The 15,391-nt window shown below is 37.0% G+C and overlaps 1 protein-coding gene across 15 annotated transcripts in view; it reads right to left on the reverse strand.

Annotated features, from left to right (window-relative positions):
• The window catches only part of LOC144042697 (adenylate cyclase type 1-like), a 68,639-nt gene that overhangs the window by 37,072 nt on the left and 16,176 nt on the right, over positions 1 to 15,391 (reverse strand). For all 15 annotated transcript variants that reach the window (XR_013290958.1, XR_013290952.1, XR_013290947.1 and 12 more), the window contains one exon: positions 11,077 to 11,188. Coding sequence is in view for 2 of the 15 variants with exons in the window: in XM_077555585.1 (XP_077411711.1) it covers positions 11,077 to 11,188 (112 nt within the window). In the remaining 13 variants the exon portion in view is untranslated. The remainder of the gene's footprint in view (positions 1 to 11,076; positions 11,189 to 15,391) is intronic.

Below are 15,391 nucleotides of genomic sequence, written 5' to 3' on the forward strand. Positions count from 1 at the left end.
CTTGTAAACAGTCAATGAGTGCATCATAAACGGAGCATAAAGGAAAACAAAGAGAATAAATACAAAAATAAAAAAAATAAAAAGCTTCACTTTTTTTCCCACTCACTCACCCAAACTATGGAGGCCCAAAACTGCCAAAATTCAAAATAAATATATGACAAAATACGCAAATAATTGACTAAAAGTGAAAAACGTATATAAAAAAATATCATTCGAAAATTAAATTAAAAAATAAATATATATAAACTATAAATGGAAATAAAAACAACAAGAATATATATATATATATACATTTGTATTTAATTTTTAATTATATTTTTTTATTCGTTTTTATTTTCACTTTTAGTCATTTATTTATTTATTTAGTCATTTATTTATTTATTCAATCATGTATTTATTTTGAATTTGAGCAGTTTTGGTCCATACTGCCAGGTTGGAATGTGATTCAAATGAGGGGGCGGTCCTAAGCGTGTCTTGGGTTGGACTCCGCCGTTGCAAACTACCTTTCATTGGTGGAGTGAGCGGCTCGGCGAACAAGGAAGTCTCACCAGCTTGCATTGGAGAGCTCCAGCAATGGACGACTATCCGATCCACTCGACTTGTTGTCGAGCAACTCAAGTTGCAAGTTGTGCAAGTTGAAGTGAATCCACGCCGCCTTCTTTTTTGTTTTTGTTTTTAACAACTTAAGGTATGTGATTGAGTGAGGTGTGTAGAGCGACGACGTAAAACTTCGTTTTGACTGCGGAAACGGAGAAATGCGCAAATCTTCACTTTGGCCGGAGTTTTTAGAAACCTTCGCTTTGAATAAAAAAAAATTCCCGTAGACGTGTGAAAAATATCTCCCGTTTGCAAAAAAAAACACGGCTTCGTGTATACAGGGCCTAAATTAACCTTTTTTTCCCACATATGACTAATCTTGCAAGAATTAAAAAAAAATAACAACTTTTTTCCTCATGGTATGTGGTTTTTGACTCTTGTGACATTACAACTATCTGCAAGACAAAAAAATCAATTGATTAAAAGATTAGATTAGAGTTTAATTTTGTCCTGTAAATTTTCTCTTTTGCTCAAAAAGTACACCTTTTTCTCAACTTTCTCTTTTTACAAGTTTCTTAGAAGGGGCACTTTATTCTTTACTGTTGCAGGATAACAACTTGAGTGTGATTTAGACAATTTTTGTGAACGTAACTTTATTTTCATAACTCGCAAGAATTAAATACTAGTGATGCACCGAATATTCGGCATCCGAAAATATTCGGCCGACAACTGTTTTACTAGATTTTGACAGATTTTGCAAGGCCCGCAGAATATTGTCTTCTATTGCTATAAAAACCTGGAACTTACCAAAAGAAAGATTAGAGACTCGTCTTTCATCAGGGAAAAAAATATATTTCTATCTGTTTCCATTTCGCAGCAACTAGCATTAGAATATAGCTAAGTTTCATCATTATTCACAAATCTGTTTCAAACAGTGGGGGAAAGAACTTTTTGCAACATGGCCCTGGTTGATCTATTTTGCTCTGCTGCCACCTACTGGCCGTTTTTGTAATAACTACTATTACTTTAAGCGTTCTTTTCAGGTCAGAGGCTGCATCAAAGCTTTATGTATGCTCTAGCATAAAAATAAAAATAAAAAGTATAAATACTTTTTGGGGACCATGGCAATATTTGAACTAGAACGTTTTTATATGTTTTTGGGAGCAAATGAGTTAATACTACCCATTTCTCATTACAGTAGGACTTTATTCTCATAGGATTACCACTATTACCCAAAAAATGAGTTCCCTCCATAAGATTGCAATGTTACTCTCAAAAGAATATGATAGTATTCTTTTATGATTATTCTATTGATTAAGACTTTTGTTTTCAAAGATTCTGAATTTGTTTGGTTCTCATTAGACTTTTTTCTTGCAAGAAAAAGAAAAACGGATATATTTTTTGGAAAGGTTCTTATCTAAACACATTTAGTTTCTCATGTGATTATGACTTTATTCTAGTAAGAGAATGACTTTTTCTAAAATAAATGAATAATAAATCACATGAATTTATGACTTTTTCATTAAAAAAAATTATTCTGGAGAATTAAAAGTTATTCTTGTAAGAGTTCAACTCAGTATTAGAGCTGTCAAAATGAATCGATTTGTCGACAAGTAATCGATTATCAAATTAATCGACAAATATTTTAATAATCGAGTAATTTAGTAATCGAGCCATATTTTAATTTTAAATTGTGCAAATCCTCTGATTTCATTTTTGTAGTCCATCATGAAAGTAGACTGATTATCTTCTGTGTAATCAAAATAAGACATTTTCAATCATCTGTTTTTACTTTGGAAACCAATGACCAAAAAAAGTAACAACATCAATCCCGCCCTTTTTTTTTTTATCACTATACAAATACGAAGTACGAAATAACCACCAATCACTGGTTAATGAACAGTAATCGGGTAAAAAAAAAAAGCTTTTGTAATACACTTTAATGCAAAAAATGAATCAGATTAGTCGATTAATCAATTGAATAGTCGATAGATGAATCAATTCTAAAAATATTTGATTGCGACAGCACTATTCAGTACAACTTTCTTTTTTCTATTATTAGAGTTGCCGTACTGCCCTGTCATTGTGAAACTACATGCACTGTAGAAAAATGCCATACGAGAACAATTGTGGGAATTTCTCAAGCTGTTTTAAGTGCAAGGGGACTCTTCGTCATTCAAAGAGCAAAAGTCGATGGATGGATCCTTCATTGAGCCATCTAAAAATATAAGCGCGAGACACAGCCGGAGAGAGAGAGAGCGCGGCGAGAACCACGGGGCATAACAGACGCCGTTGAGGCAAGTAGGCTGCTGCGTGTCAATCAAGAAACTGCGAAACAAGAAGCGGAGGAGTCTGGAAGCTGTGATGCACGGAGGTGTTATGACAGGAGAAAAAAAAAAAAAAAAGAAGACGCTCGAGAACCACGAGAACGAGGCAACGGACAGAAATGTGCATGCACCTAGATAGACCAGTGTTGCCACAGTCACCTTGAAAAAGTTACTTAGTTACTTTACTTATTACTTTACTTTAAAAGTACAGATAGAGCGATAATCGGCCGACAATCGGTTCAGTGTCGGGCATTTTGACGAATGGCGGTATCGGCCTTTTTTCAAAATCTGACGGCCGATAAAAGGTAAAGCTAGAACCATTTTAATCTCAGGAAACGATTTACATTTTCAGTTAACTTTAGGCCTATAAAAGCTGCTGCTGACCCTGGAAATAGGGAGGTAACAATATCTGCAATATCGAAATTGAAATTGCCACAATATCGTCGTCGTCATGTCACGATATTAAAAGCAGCACATCTGTTAAAAAGTTGAGGCTGTATTCCATTTGTGTGGTTCTAGCACCCTCTGGTGGTTAGCTCATTAGTGCAGTTTAATTTTAATTAAGAATGTTTTGGCCACTTTGGTGATTATCCCTTATATAAATCATACCAGCAGTTTTTTTCTTTCGCCAACCTCCCCAAAATATCGGGATAATTATCATATCGTGAGGTTCACATCGTGATATTTATCGTATCGTGCTGTTTGGATATCGTTACATCTTTACTGGAAACCTTCTGAACCTTTTGTTTTTGTTCGACAATAAAACAAATAAAATGTGACAGTTTAAGATTTCAGTTTTTTTTTTTAATTTAGGAAAAAACTGAGCGATGGTATTTACTTCTTTAAGTTTCCATTTAACTTTTTAAGACGTACTGATAACCTTGGGAGTTCCCAGAACTTTTTTTTTTTTTTTTTTAAATTAAGTATATTGTCTAAGATTTTTAAAAAAAGACATTTTGAAAAGTCTGAAAAAATGTTCAATAAGCATGAATGTTTTAAGACATTGCAACAAAGTCAAGATTGACATTTGAAAACATTTCGACACCAATATTTTCTTCCCCCCTTTTTTTTTTATTTACTGAAAATGAATATCGGCTTCAAATATCGGTTATCGGCCTCCTTGACTACTAATAATCGGCATCAGCATTAGCCCTGAAACAAACATATCGGTCTATCTTTATTTAACAGTAACTTAACTCATTCACTGCCATAAATTCATTTAAACTATTTCTATTAGTTTTACGTCTTTTGTTAACAACAGTAAGAAAACCTAGAAAAAAAATTACTGTACATTTTGAACAGATATAAAATTTGTGATTAATCGTGAGTTAACTAGTGTAGTCATGTGATTAATTACAATCAAAAAGAAATATCGCCTGACGCCTATTTTCTTATTTAAAAAAAAAGAAAAGATTATTAAAATTAGGGGCGTCAGGCAATTCATATTTGTAATCGTAATTAATTGCATGACTTCACTAACTCACGATTAATCACAAATTTTAAATCTGTTCGAAATGTACAATATTTTTTTCTAGGTTTCCATACTCTTGTTAACAAAAGTGGGAAAAAAGGTTAAACTAATAGAAATAGTTCAAATGAATTTTTGACGTCTATATCCGTCAATGGCTGTGAATGAGTTAAGAAGTTACTGAGTATTTCATTTTTAAGTTACTTCATTAACGAACGCCAGCAAAGCATAAAATACATAAATAAGATCAAACAAGATGCTAATTTTGCCTCACAAACTGCTCTACGCAACCACTTTACAGCATTTCAAGGCCATTTTTTTTTTTACAGCGTTATTGAAGTTGCAGAGCGCTGCAATGAGCACGCCTTTTTAGCACCGAAGCTGTTGTTTTGGGTGCTACACAGCCTGCTGCAGACTCCGCCAAGGAGTGGAAGTGTTTCTCGAGCGAGGGGACCAGTTGACGTGTCAATTTGCACGCTTGGAAATCAACCACCATCACTTCGCGGTCCTGTGAACACTCGCCATTCATCTGATGGGACCACGGCAGAACTTGAGGTTTATTGTGTTTCAGGAATGGGGTGATCTTTTTTGGGGGGAGGGGGGAGCAGTAAGGTCCCAAAGCTTTCTTGAGGTGTTGCTAATCTTCCATCTTAGCAGCAGTCAGCAGATTCAGGCGTCGGCGCTGAAGAGTTATAATTACTCTCAGCTTGCCTTCCAGTGGGTGGTGGGAATCAAACTGCCGACACTTATCAGTGTGAGTGGGTTTCCCGGGAACCCCGTTTTTATGCCTCCCTTGGGACGGTAAGACCTAGTCGGAATGTAACAGAGGCTAAAATTCAAAGTACAATTTGTTCGAACCTCGATCCTCAGAACTGCGAGGCAGACTTGCTAACCACTAGCACACAATGTTGCCCGCAATTTTTCTTACTTTCTTTTTTTTTTTTTTCTGGAGAAAAAAGAATACTCTAATAATAGAAAAAAAATGGCATTTTTTCTTTCTATCTCAAATATGAATAAATATTATTGTTACAAATTGGAGATGAGGAACATCCAAAAGACTGGTGACTCCTTCGGAGGACTCCGTGTTCCTGGCCCGCGTCCCATGCAGCTTGTCTGGTCCAGAGAGTGGACAGGTGGTGTGGGGATGGTGCTGGAATGCTATTACGAGATGACGCCCAGTGGCCATGTGCCATCAGCCCGCTCTTCGCCGTCACCCGTGCCGGCGGTGGGTGACCGGCGCTATGATGAGTCACTGCTAGCTGCCACTTCCTGCCCAAGTGGATCAGAGCGAGGGAGGGCTTCGGATCGGGGGGGGGGGGGGGGGGGGGGCAGGGTATCGGATAACAAGCTCCGAGCCATCGAATCAATTGTCGCTTAAAAAAAAAAAAGTCAACAATTCCAGAAACAAAATAAATAAATCAATGAATTAGGAGCGTCCCCTCATTTAAATAATATTTCGTGATGCATTTCATGCTGACATTGTCTGCAGCATAAAATAAATAAATACGAGAGAAAATCATTTTTATTTATTGATTGATATTTCATTCTATTTATTTTTGTATGTATTTCCACATTCATTTCAATATTCATTTTTATTTTTTGAATCTTGTTTTTTTATTTTTGTATTTATTTCCACATTTATTTTATTAATATTGTTTTGTATTTATTTTATTTAGCTATTATGTTTAATATTTTGTTGTTTTTATTTATATATTATATATTTATAGTATTATTGTTATTATTTTTATTTAATTATTATTTTATTTATTTTTATTTAGCTATTATTTTTTATATTTTGTTGTTTTTATTTATATATTATATTATATTTATATATATTTTTTCAATTTATTTTTGTATTTAAATTTTTTTATATCCATTTTTATTTTTACTTTTACTTATACTTAGCTCTCCAAGTACTACCATCATTACCAAAAGAAACAAAAAACTTAAGATTAATAGGCATAAGTGATGGAAATATAAAAACTGTACTAAAATAAGCGCTTAATTAAAAATAATTATAAATTTGCACCAAAAAAAAGTGCAAATATTTTGTACTAAAAAGTTACATACGACTGAAGTGTACTTATAGGCAATGATTCTTTTACATACCACTAGAGGGAGCCATGTTTGAGAACCATTGATTTCGGTTAGCCGTACAGTGAGCTAGTGGTTAACACATCGGCCTCACGGTTCTAAGCTTAGAGGTTTGAATCAGGGTCTTCCTGTGTGGAGTTGGCATGTTTTTCCCGCGCTTGTGTGGGTTTGCTCTTTTCTTCTTCTTTTACTTAAGCGTGAGCATGACACATATCCCAATTGGAACGCAGCAATAAAAAATGGAATCGTGTCACTTGAGTGTAAATCAAGTCTTAGTCATTTCTATTGATGCATGTAAACAAACTAATTAAAATACAACTCAGCCAAGCAAAATAAAACTACACATTTGAGCCTAACATATTGTGAAAAGGCAGATTGTGGTTTTCCATGTTCAGACTTCTCATGTGATTTTCATTCATATCCACAACTGCCCCACTTCAAAATGGAAATAAGATCAAGGAGTCATTTTGAGTGAGCGCAGACTTCCAGTCAACTATTTAGGAATGGGAGGAGCTGCAGTTGCAACTCCATTCAACCGTTTCGTACAGCCAGCGTGGAGGGAAAATTCAGCCTGGGGCGAGTCTGAACTAGATTAGAGTCTTCCTCAAATGAAGCACTCAGTAATCACATTACACATCAGTAGGCCTTCCAGTATTCACTGTGACACCACGCTGAGATGACAGCCGAGAGCGTTGCACTCACCAGGGGTGGCGAAGCGTTTCCCTATCAGGGGGTCATTTCACTTTGGAGAAAATCTGCCCGGGGCCATGCTAAATTTATGAAAAAAAATACGATATGAACGATTGGAATGTTTATTTTTATAGAGTGAAGTCAGAAGTCCAACGCACCAAAAAAGCTTGCAGCAAAATCCATCTGTTTTGATCCCACTCACGGGGCGGCCATTTTGCCACTTACTGTCAACTGTTATCAACATATTATCGTAAATAAAATGTTTGACTTGAAACAGTAGCAGATGTTTGGGGGGGAGGGGGGGGGGGGTACTATTATCAAAATATCTTAACAGAAGTGGCAAATCCAGGCCAGAAAGTAAAAACCCTGCCACAGTTTGGCTTTAGCCATTGATGCTAGCTAGCGAGTTCCCTAGCAGGTAAATGCCATGGGAGCTAGCTAGCTAGCATCAATGGCTAAAGCCAAACTGTGGCAGGGTTTTTACTTTTTGGACCTGGATTTGCCACCTCTGAATTCTTAAATTAATGTCCATTAGCCCATATATGGCGTTTCACTTTATGTGTTAGCATTAAGCTAGTGGACTCTAAGTAGATTAAATTGTATTAGGGTGGCCAGACGTCCGGCTTTAGACCAGACAGTCCTACTTTTCAGTGACGTGTCCGGCATCCTGCGCAACCCTAAGCCGGACGCTGGTTTGTCCGCCTTTTAAACGCTTGTCACAATTAATCTGTATTGGCCAAAAGTGGCTTCAGTTAAAAATCTCGTATATCATTGGTTCAATAAATGTAAACGAATCTCCACATGTGGCTTTCAGGGCAAAGCAGTCAGAACGTCACGCGGGGCGGAGAAGCTTAAAGCAAGAGGCGAGCGGCAGGTGCGTCATCATTGTAGACATTTTTTCCTTGTTTTTCAAAATAAGTTATGTTTTGTGGCAATCGTGAAAATAATTGATATCTGAAACATAATTCCCCAAACATTTCCGCGCTTACACTTGTCGCATCTGCGGGTTACATAACTCCATATACTGTATATTTACCGTCAATACTGGAGCACAGTTGTAATAACCTCGGGGGATCGATTCATCCATTCCGTTAAAAGGCCGTCAAAATTTCCAACATCCTCATCGTCTACAAACATATTTCTTAACAGTATGTCACTGTCGACTCGTTACACTGATTCGAATTTCTCCCGTGCCGTCGTCAATCGCGCCATTTATTTCATAACTCTCGCAAATCTGTGTCAACCATAAATGCTTGAATCAAATTCCAGGACATGCTACGAGGCACACGTCACCCTCTCGTGCATCTTTTGATGAAGTTCATCGGCGAAGAGACCAAGAATTGGTCAAAACAAAACCAAATGACTTATCCGCTCTCGCAGCTTTAAAGGTCTCATATTATTCAACATTTCAACAACTAAAGTATTTCTCAAATGTGTCTGTGACATGCATTCTCCAAAATTAACTTTGGATCGAATATTTTTGCTGTTCCCTAAATCAGCCAAAAAACGCTCTGTTCAAAATAGCCTGTTTTAGGGGTGTGTCACTTTTATGTAAATTACTGCACCAAGCCACGCCAGGCCATACCCTTCTCTCTCGAACTATTTTAATACGTGGAAAAGTGGCATAACGTTTTACCGTAAGAAAAAATAGCATAACGTTACTACAGAGACTATGTCGTAGCGTTAGTTTGTGATTGTTTAGGCAATGGTTATTTTGCCGGCAAATCTCCCGTTATTTTGCCGGCAAATCTCCCGTTATTTTGCCGTGAATGACTCCAATTTGCCGTGAATGCTTGTAGACATTTACAAGCGGTTATGAATAACACAAATGTGCACATTTCGGCAACTGCGCGGTCGCAACGTGCAAGCCGTCTCGTCGAGACCACTTAGCGGCCGGTTAGCATCATCACAAAGTCATGTCAACTAGGTGGCGAGTTGCCAGTCACGGCAAATTAACCACCGCGGATTGCATCTAGGGGTGCACCGATCACAATTTTCTGGCCGATCGCCGATTCCCGATCTTTTAAAAAGTCTGACCTGACGATCCCGATTTTTTTTCCGATCCCGATTTTTTCCATAACAAGCAGCATACACCATCAGTGTTCCGGTTTTGTTTTTCGTGGAAAACATTGAACGACAGCTGTGAAATACAAGCGGGTTGTTTTAACTGCACATGAAGTAGTTCTCCCAAATAAAAATAAAAAAGCCAATTCGTTATCTCAGCAGAAGAGGACAGTGGCTGACTGTTTCAGACCTCTGAGGAGGGAGATGAGATCGTTGGAAAAGATTATTTTATTTTTAAGGGATCTGACGATCACGATCACCCAAAATTAAGGAAATCGGGGCCGATTAATCGCCTAGACAATCGATCGGTGCACCCCTAATTGTATCTTGACAAAACAATACGCAACCGCTTCATATTATCCAACCACCGTCTGCTTGATCATATTTGACCTCTTGTAATCAAACAACCTCCACACGTCGAGTGCACTTCTGTGTCTTTATGATGTCACAAAATCACGGAAGGAAGTTTAATCTGCCCGTTTGAAGCACACATTTTGGAAAGGAGGAGAAAGCTAAAGAAGTCGCGGACTGACTTTTTTTCATACCTAGTTGGATTGTAGATAGGCCGGGGATGAATATTATTGATATTTATTTATTTTTATACTATGGGACCTAGGGAGAAGAGCGCTGCCTTAATGGGTTAAAAACATGGTACTGTAAACATAATAAATTGTCAAAAAGAAGTTTGACTTTTTATTGATATTTCTTACCATTTAGTACACAAACATGATCTATAAACCATGCAAAACTTGTTTGTTGATGAAAATATACCGCGAGTCCGATATACAGTGTTCCCTCGTTTTCCGCTGGGGTTAAGTTCCCAAAAAATACTCGCAATAAATGAAATCTGTGAAGTAGTTAAAGCTTTATGTTTTATGTTTATTATAAATGTTTTAAGGTTCTAAAACCCCTCACCTCACAGTTTATACACTTTTCACATCGAGGCATTTACATTTTCTCACATTTCTCTCGTTTAAAGATCGTCAGTGGTCAAACCTTCATATATTTTATAAAATAGGCACACTACTGTAAAAAAAAAAATTGCACAAAAAAAATCTGGGAAACTTTTAATTTTTCAAAATATGTCCTCCTTTTTGACCTTATGGAAGTGGCCACCCTAAATTGTCTGCTTTGGTTGAACATTTGGTGCTCGGATATACAATCTTTAATCCTCTCTTGTTTTGTGTCAGTTTTACAGAAAACGTTTACTGTCAGTGAAAAATACACGTCTTGAAGCAAGCAACCATATTCTCACCCTCGTACTGTCGGCCCACACATACTAAGGGTGACCGGACTTTCAAAAGTAAAAACTGGGATGCTACAATTGAACTGAAAATCAATTGAAACCATGACCTATTAATAACAGATTCAATTGCTAGTCAATCTGATGACCAGGGGTTGTGGTATTAGTTAGCTCATGCTAAATGCTATCTTGATTGACAGCTCAACAGCGCTAAGCAAGCGTTGCACTCACCGTCGTCCAAAGTTTTATGCTCGGCCCCAGCAGCTGCAGCTAATATAGAAATATTTTGCAAGAAAAGTTCAGCTCGTGTTAGGACTGCAGTATTTGGCTAGTAGGACTACATTTCCCATGATTCTTAGAAACAAAAACAGGAAGTAGTTCTAGTTTTGGTATGACGGGGGAAAAAACGGCTGTTAGCGATTAGATGCTGATGAGAATGAGAACGCAAACGTGCATGTGGATGTAAATAGAAAGGAATTTAACAGTTAAATTACTTTTTTATCACAGGAATCACTATGACAACTGTGTTGACATGTGTGTGTGTGGGGGGGGGGGGGCTTGGGGGGCCAAAGTCTGTCCCATTAATCCAGGACATCTGGTCACCCTATATAAAGTTGTATACTGAAAATGATCGGCGATAGAAACAGACTCACCGTCGCCAGCTCGTCGAACTTTCCAAAAAGCTCGTTCAGGAGTTTGACCAGTTCCTGGGCGGTGCACTGCGATGCCAAGCTGGTGAAGCCGACGATGTCCGCAAACAGGATGCTGCCACGGGGAAAACGAGAAACGGCTTGTTATTGTCATGATATGGTGCCGGATCAGATTAGCAGCCAGCGAGCTCTTTAAATGACATTTAGGAGGTCAGTTTGCACAGCAACTTTGGATTTTTGGACGGCGAACGAATCAAAGATGGCAATTAGTGGCCAGCAGCAGGCGAAGAAAGATTAAAAAGACGGAGGCAGCGAGATAGACGGAGAGAGCGAGAGAGCGTCGGCCCCGTTTTGACTGGCGGCGCAGTCAAAGCGCAGTGACTGAAAATAGAAGCCAGAGTATTCTCACGGGGATCAAGGTGAAGACGTTTGCTGTTAGAGGAGTCATTCAGGGATATTAGGCAGCTGTCAGGACCTTGTTAGCACAGTTTCCACAAAGCAGGCCAGTTCGTTGTGGTACGGGATTTTTGTCATACCGATTTTTCTCCTTCGTCTGTTCTCCCTTTTAACACGGAGATCCCATAAAATTGCCACCTAAAAGTCATAAAAACAATCAACTGCGTGCTTCCTCACAGTGACACGGCATCCTATAATAAGTAGGGGTGGGAATCTTTGAATGTCTCACAATTCGATTATGATTTTTGGGTGTGCGGTTCGACTTTTGATTCAAAATGACTTGATTGACAATGATTTTTGCTTCAATTTATAGATGTTCGAGGAATCATAATGATCTACTCCAGTCTGACTCGCTAATGCTAGTTAGCGCTCTACTCGAGGCACTTTTATCACTCAAAAGAACGGCTCCACGCTGAAGAAAAAAAAACTTTTATTAGAATAACTTGATCGTGACTTTTTCCTTCTTATCTCTTTTGTGGCCACAACTTAACAGTGTGTCAGACCGCGTGGAACCACACTGCCCCTAAGTGGCCAAATCGGGTACAACATGAACAGCGCTCCCAATAAAGGCACACACAGACAAAGGGAAGACAGTATAAAATAATTTAAACAAAATCGTTTTGGGGACATTTAAAATCGATTCTGAATCGTACTAAATGAGAATTGATTTTTTTTGGCACACCCCTAACAATAAGGTAATGAGATGCAAAATACCATTACACATTGACATTCCACCTCCTAGAGCAGAGATTTGCCAGTTTCACTTTTGATCCTCCATTCCGCGTGTGAGAGTGACGTCTCGAAGAAGCCACCGAAGAAGAGGGCCGGCAGTTTAATTCATGCCAACACTCAAATTGGCCGCCATCTGTGACGGACAAATATTTAGAACGCTGAATGTTGCATTAGCGCAAATCTGCAAACAGTGGGCCTAATGCGACACTTAACTGCATTGTGGGTACATACAGCAGCCAATAATAGCGCAAAGAACTGGAGAACACCCAAATTGATTTTGAATAGGCAGCCTACACAACACATGTCCCGTTATCTAATCCTTGAAGATAACACAATAGATCCTGCCACGGGGCCCACTTAAGGTTCCCTGCCAAATCTATTATTTGTTATTTTTTTCTCCCCCATTTAGTTCTTGCTGAAGTGAATATTTCCTTCAAGTTATTTTCAGCAGCAAAGAATCATTTAAGCAGGGTACACACATACTGACAAATTTGAGAAATTCCAACAAATATCTCTAAAAGATTATTCGAAGCGATTATCCTGTGGTGTGGGGTGTGTTAAGTGGGATTTGTTTTCCTCCCCCAAAAACTGTCAAGCCAACAATTTTAAATATTAAACCTGGGGCCGGAAAAAATAAATTTAGTTTGCAAAAGGGTTGTAGTATTTTTATTATATTTATAGATTTATTTATTTTTTATTCAGTTTGTTTTTTATATATTTTTAGAGCAAGTCTGTTTTTTTTTTAAATTCTTTTGAAAATGCTTCATTTTACTTTCATTTTTAATAGGTTTAGTGTTAGTTTTTTTAAATAAAGAAAATATTATGTATGTCAAGTGCAAGGTTTAAAAAAAAATTCCCTTAAGTATTGTGTTAAAAAGTTAAATAAACAATTCCCCTAAATGACTTTTTGACCTACCTTCTTCCGTATGGCTGAACCGTCATACCAAAATAAATCCATATAAAATGAACTCCGAAAGCTCATGTATGATATTAGTGACAAAAATGAAAACAAAGGAGATTTTGTTTGTTTGTTTAAAAAAAATGTAAAATGTAGTTTCAGTTAGTTTTCATTTTAAAAAAAAAAATTCAGTTTTTATTTTATTTAATTTGCAAAAATGTTTCACTTTAAATGTTTTTTCATTACTTTTCCTAAACTATAATATCCTTTGTTTGTGATCGCAGTGTGCGGTTAGCTTTTTAGCTTTTTCTACTTTTTTGTTCGTATTTTCTGGAAATTTGGATGCCCTACGGGTTAGCCTGGGTACTGCAGTGAGTTTTTTTCTCTCCTCATCATGCTTCACTTTTCAAAAAGTGGTTAAAATGTACAAATAAATAAATAAATAAAATAAAGGTCTGCATGCTTGTCACCAATAAATGCAGCAGATAAAACATTGTTGGCCATAACAGAAAGTTTGTTCAAGGGACGCTGAGGAAACTTTCCTTTTTCTTTTTCTTTTTCTTTTTTTAATTGTTGCACATTTCGCCTCTGCATAATGTTAAAGATATTTAAAACCCGTGTGGAACACGGAGGTGCAAAAGCTGCATTTAGCACTCATGTGAACTTGTGATCTGCAAGGCTGGCAAAGATATTGGCTGTGGGAACCAACATTTGTGTGAATAAATCATTTACTTTGAGCCATTTGGAAATTTTAGGATGCAAGTGAAATGATTTAAGACCTGAACTATGAGCATGCGCTGACCCATTATCATACAATATTGCCTAATAAAACCATCCAAGGAGAGTTCTTTTTCTAAGCATGCAAGAATCATTTTACTTTCGAAGGGATGTTTCTGCAGACTTGTTTGTCAAATTTCAATATAAACTGTGGAATATGTGCATAAAATGTGTGTGACCTTCTAAATAAATATCAGATCATTATTGGAATTTTTTTTAAGGTAAATATCTCAATTTTTTGTCGTTGAGTTAAAATATGTGTGGGGTGAATCTAATTTATATGAAATAAATATTCTGTGTTTAAAAAAAAAAAAGTTTTATATTATTTGTAGAATTTAAATATGTAATCAAATGAATTACATTTTAGCAAAGATGACAAAAATAGCTAGAATATTGATATTAAATACATAATATACAATGAAATATTTTTTAATCACTTTACTATGATGTATTATCAACATAATCATGAATATTTTTAATTGTATCCCAGTAAAGAGACACAATATTGCAGTTTAGCAAGTGTGACATCATGAATAAATATTCAAATTAGAATTTATATTCTCATTTGTCTTTTATGGTCAAAGAAAAGAGCCATTACATTTACATAGTGTAAATCATACATGTGCTAAACACTGAACCCACAAATTTTTGACTATTTAATGTTCTCTATCTCTGCTGTAATTATTCCCAGCTGGCATTTTGTATTTGCATATTTGATTACTAAATCTGTGGTGCTGGGAATGACTTAAAAATAATGATTTGACATGAAATATTACAGGCACTTCATTTAGAAAATACTGTAAAAGCAGGCATGAATGTTTTTCAAAACATAGGATGTTATATAAGTATATAGTGGACGTGTTATGAAAAAGTGAATTTATAGCTTGGGTGCGATGCCAGGGAGGTCACAGAAATATTATACACTGTAAAGTGTCTTAAATTGTACAACAACAAAAAATATGTGGTCTTTTGTATGGCAAATCTTTTAAGAAGGCAGCCATTTCCTTTGCAGGAGTTCATTGACATTTTTATTTTATTTTTAGCAGCTGATCACAACAATATCCGCCTGGCCAGGATCTAATCAGATCAAAACAGAGCCCACCTTTGCTGAGCATAATAAAGAAAAGCTTGGAGTAGCTACGCACTGTGTATACGTATTAATTAAAGTCCACCCGAACGACATAAATCCCGCCCTGCATCCAATGTGGTTGTTTCTCCCTTGTGGCGGCGCACACTATCAGGAGGGCGGGGCTTCCAGGCACAAAAGCAATCAGGGGAATGCCTTAGAAATGGGATCCATATTTAGACAGTCATACATTCAGCGCCACGCAACAAGAATCTCGTCGTCTCTATTGCCATGTCTCCCTTGTAGCGTCTCAAACCCGAGGCGAAACAAACTTGAACTTTCTCCCGTCTTTGATGCTCTGACAGCGAGAGCGCTCAAGAAAGGAATTA

The sequence above is a fragment of the Vanacampus margaritifer genome, chromosome 2, assembly GCF_051991255.1.
Source record: "Vanacampus margaritifer isolate UIUO_Vmar chromosome 2, RoL_Vmar_1.0, whole genome shotgun sequence".
Lineage (NCBI taxonomy): Eukaryota > Metazoa > Chordata > Actinopteri > Syngnathiformes > Syngnathidae > Vanacampus > Vanacampus margaritifer.